The sequence below is a fragment of the Papaver somniferum genome, chromosome 9 (genome assembly GCF_003573695.1).
Source record: "Papaver somniferum cultivar HN1 chromosome 9, ASM357369v1, whole genome shotgun sequence".
Classification (NCBI taxonomy): domain Eukaryota; kingdom Viridiplantae; phylum Streptophyta; class Magnoliopsida; order Ranunculales; family Papaveraceae; genus Papaver; species Papaver somniferum.
The window spans coordinates 84,975,858-84,979,971 of NC_039366.1; the positions used below are offsets into that span (position 1 = coordinate 84,975,858).

Sequence of the window (4,114 nt, forward strand, 5' to 3'; positions counted from 1 at the left end):
TTGAAGTTCTTGTGTGCATGGGGGAGTTCTGATGGCGTTGGAAGAGTGTTGAGGCGTGAATAAGTCGAATTGGAGCGTGCTGGACCAGAGAAAACGCGTGAAAAGCTAAAACAGGAAAGAAAATATCCGAAAATATTTTCTTTCACTGCCGAGGATTTGTGGAGTTATGGAGGAGATTCGATGCATGCTTCGGGTTTAAATAGAGTCCTTGGAGGTCAGAGAAAGGTTGTCGAGAGTTTGGGGGCTTGAGGAGAACCGAGGAGAAAGAAATCACCATGAACAACAAGCTTCTTGTTGCTGTTTTATGCTGCTGATGAAGATGAAGAACACGAAGAACAGACTCTCAGAAACCGTCGTTCTTCAACAGTGATGACGATAGTGGATCGCGGGTCGTAGGTGTGGGTCTTAGAACCATAGCGACAACAGCAGTTAGATTATATCGTTTATTCTGGACGCCTTTTGTGCGTCGCAGATTACAGTTTCACACCATTTTCTCTTCTTCTCTTTATTGTAAACACCAATTGACCTTAATAAAATATTTTGAGAGGTATTTCACCATGATGAGCTAAACCCAACATTGGGACAACGGAGGAGGCGATTTTCGTCATTCTGGTAAATTTAATTTATTCTTTTTATGACTTTTGCATTGATTTAAAATTGAAAAATGATTTTGATTAATTAGTTATCATTTTATTTGATGCAGCATGCTTGCTTAAATGTTTGATGTCCCATGCTTACATTTATAACTAATATTCTGAGAATCTATATTGGCAAAATAAGAGTCCTTACATTTTATGTTTTGAGCGATAATTGTTAATGATAAATAAAATGTACCATATGCATGAGAATTGTCCAAGTCCTTAGTCCCAGTAACTCTCTACCAATTTGTCAATGTTTGTATATATATTTATTTTCTAAAAAAATTATCCTTCACAAGTCCGAGAGTTTGAACCTCATTACTACAACCCAGAAAACATTAAATCAACGCCCAGTCGGCCGACATACAAATTTACAAAAGGCTACGAGTTGCCACATGCGCCTAGTCAGTTGACATTACAGCAGGCCGCGGGTTGATATGTGCGCCAGGTCGGCCGACATACAAATTCACAAAAGGCTACGGGTTGCTACGCGCACTCAGTCAGCTGACATTACAATAGGCTATGGGTTGCTATGAGCGCCCGATCAACCTATATAAATTTGCAACAAAAAAAACGCTTTGGAAATTCCCTTAAGCACAACTCTCCGCAAGGCGCGTTTCGAACCCTATGCAGCCTAAATTCCTCTATTAAAAAAAAGAGGGTGGGGGAAGGCGCGTTTTGAACTATCTTCAAAGTCTAACCCCTCTAAAATAAAAAGAGAGAGGGGATGTCGCGTTTTGCACTCTCTTCAAAGTCTAACCCCTCGAGAGGGGAAGGCGCGTTTTGCACTCTCTTCAAAGTCTAACCCCTCGAGAGCGGAAGGCGCGTTTTGCATTCTCTTTAAAGGGGGAGACACAATTTTGCTGAAAAAAATTGTAACAACACAAAAAATTCAGGATCTCGTCCATCAGCAATAAAAAAGCATTGACTAGTGTCCTACTAGTCCTGATAAGATGCAAGAGTTAAACCAACTTCACCTCCAACGGAAAACATACCAAAAAACAATAAACTAGCCTACATACACGCTGATAATACAATACATCTACCAAGTCTATCTTCTAACTGCATATGTAACATGATTTCAAAAAGTTAACGCAACCACTAATTTTCTGAGACCCAATTTCCTTGTTTTCCACCAAGCTATACAGATCCCAAACAATGCCAAGAAAAATAGCCTCCAAGGAATTTAACATGTTAGACTAATTAAGATAATGCTTTGTACTTGATCAACTTCCTAGATGCATGAAATTGAGAATTAAAATGTCACGAGTAAGCTTTAAAATTACCTGCATAAGCTCACTTCCTTGATGGGCATAATTTCCACCAGTTTGAATACCCAAATTCTGAGTTCCACTGCTGGAAGCTCTTGAATTTGACAAAGTGTAATACTCGTTATAAAGTTATGTCATATTACTACGCACAAGATCAACTTCAACTTCTAATTGTCTCACATCAGGATACAACTTGGAGAAAGTAAATTTTACAAATTTTATTTTCAATCTAGGATCTAACACAACTTCCATAGCAAATATAGGAATCAAGATCTTCCAGTAATGATCATATTTTCTTTGCATATATTTAACCATGTTCCTAATGAATTGAATTTGACTTGTGCTTTCTTTCTTTAATCACACATGAACTTGACAAATTTCTTCAAAATATAGATTGGAAGTAGGATACTTACTACCAGAAAATATAGTTGTGAGATCATAAAAGGTCTTGAGAAACTTTGTGACTACTTCAATTTGGTTCCATTCTTCATCAGTTGGACATTCTTCATAGTCTGGATCCACCTCCTTCAAATGAGCGAAAACATTTTTATACACAATGCACTCTCCAACATAAGATAAGTTGAATTCCATTTGTGTAAAACAAACATCCAATTTCAGTGAGTATATTATAAACAATAATACAATTCTCTAACTTTATAACATAAGAAAAATGGAATCCCACCTTGTTTTTACATCTTGACAAATATCCCTTCTTCCAGACATTCCTAAAGTATCAACAATGTCCAGGAACTTTTGTTTTCTTACTTGGGACTTTTTAAGGGACTTCACTGGTTGTCTTATCTTAAGCACAACTGGATCAATCTTCTCAAGTCCTTCTTTTACAATAAAAACTAAGATGTGAGCACAACAATGCACATGAAAGTATTTTCCCTCGTTAAACAGGATCTTATTTGCAACAAGTCTACTCTTCATAATTCTAGCACAAGCTTCGTTATTTGTAGCATTATCCAAGGTGATCTTGGATACCTTGAGTTGAATTCCCCAATCTTATATCATTGCAAATAGCTTAGCAGAAAGGTTTTCGCTTGTATGAGATAGTGAAAAGGAAAAAAGTTAAAGTAAGTACACATAAAATAAAATATCTCAAGACTCAAGTAAGTGCTTCACCTGTATGAGGTGGTGGAAGGGGATAAAAATTCAGAAGAAACTTCTTTAACTCCCCATTTTGATCAAGAAAGTGCACAGTTAAGCTTATATATCCGATGGTCGTAATAGAAGTCCACATGTCTGATGTTAGAGACATCCTACCTGTAAGGGTAAGTCATACACATCAGTTATTATAATCAATTAGCCATGCATAAAAGTATAAAACAAAACATATATATGGGTGGTGGGACTCAGTAGGATTTGAAGTTGTGAATCATACATGGAGCAAGTTTCAATCGGTTTCGAATAACTTCTTTTTGTGTTTTATGTTTTTTAACAATATCGGCTTTCCCAGTATTTCTTGATATTGGTTTAGCATCCTCATTTAAATAACTACATATATATGTTCCTAAATTCTTGCTACTCCACCAAAGAAAATGGAAGATTTCTTGAAATGATTAATATTGAAAGAAGATCCCGAAATTTCATATGATCAACGTTGCGTACGTGGGTAGACAGTTGGCCATTGTTTGCAGATAACAACAACTTCCCTACGTCATAAAACTCACGCTCAGGGAACTTATGCCTTCTCATAGTTGAGGTTCCACCTTTCTGGCTATCATATTTATATCCCTGTTCAAAAGCTTTGCACACTCCCTTCTTTGAACTATCTTCAACAACTACGAGCTTAAAAAATTCCCAAACACTAAATCTAAGTTTGTGTTTATTTCCACCTAAAACTGATGCATATGCAAAACCAACAACTGCAGAATCATTCACGGAATCTACTATCTCAACATAATCACCCTCACTCTCACTTATAACATCGTTATAATGATCTTGTTCTTGTACATGTACACTTGACATCCTGGGACCTGGATTGAGCATTAGAGCAACAAGAAATAGGTCAAAGACTCAAAAATCAGACTGCATAGACTAGTCACAATACTTCACAAAAACAGAAACAAATACTCATACACATTGCAAATTCAGAATCAGAAACATACTAAACCAAAACCTGATTAAGAACTCATCTATAGTGGGCAACTTCACACAACCAACAATTATGATATCAGTTAAAAAACTGGATTCAAGAAT

The 4,114-nt window shown here is 36.5% G+C and overlaps 1 protein-coding gene across 1 annotated transcript; it reads right to left on the reverse strand.

The window, feature by feature from the left end:
* Positions 1 to 2,563: 2,563 nt before the first annotated feature.
* Positions 2,564 to 3,883, reverse strand: LOC113312229 (zinc finger BED domain-containing protein RICESLEEPER 2-like). Its single transcript, XM_026560984.1, has 3 exons — positions 3,586 to 3,883; positions 3,038 to 3,178; positions 2,564 to 2,916 (listed from the first exon to the last, which is right to left on the reverse strand). Exons 1-3 carry the CDS (start codon positions 3,881 to 3,883, stop codon positions 2,564 to 2,566), a joined length of 792 nt encoding a protein of 263 aa, XP_026416769.1.
* Positions 3,884 to 4,114: the final 231 nt, after the last annotated feature.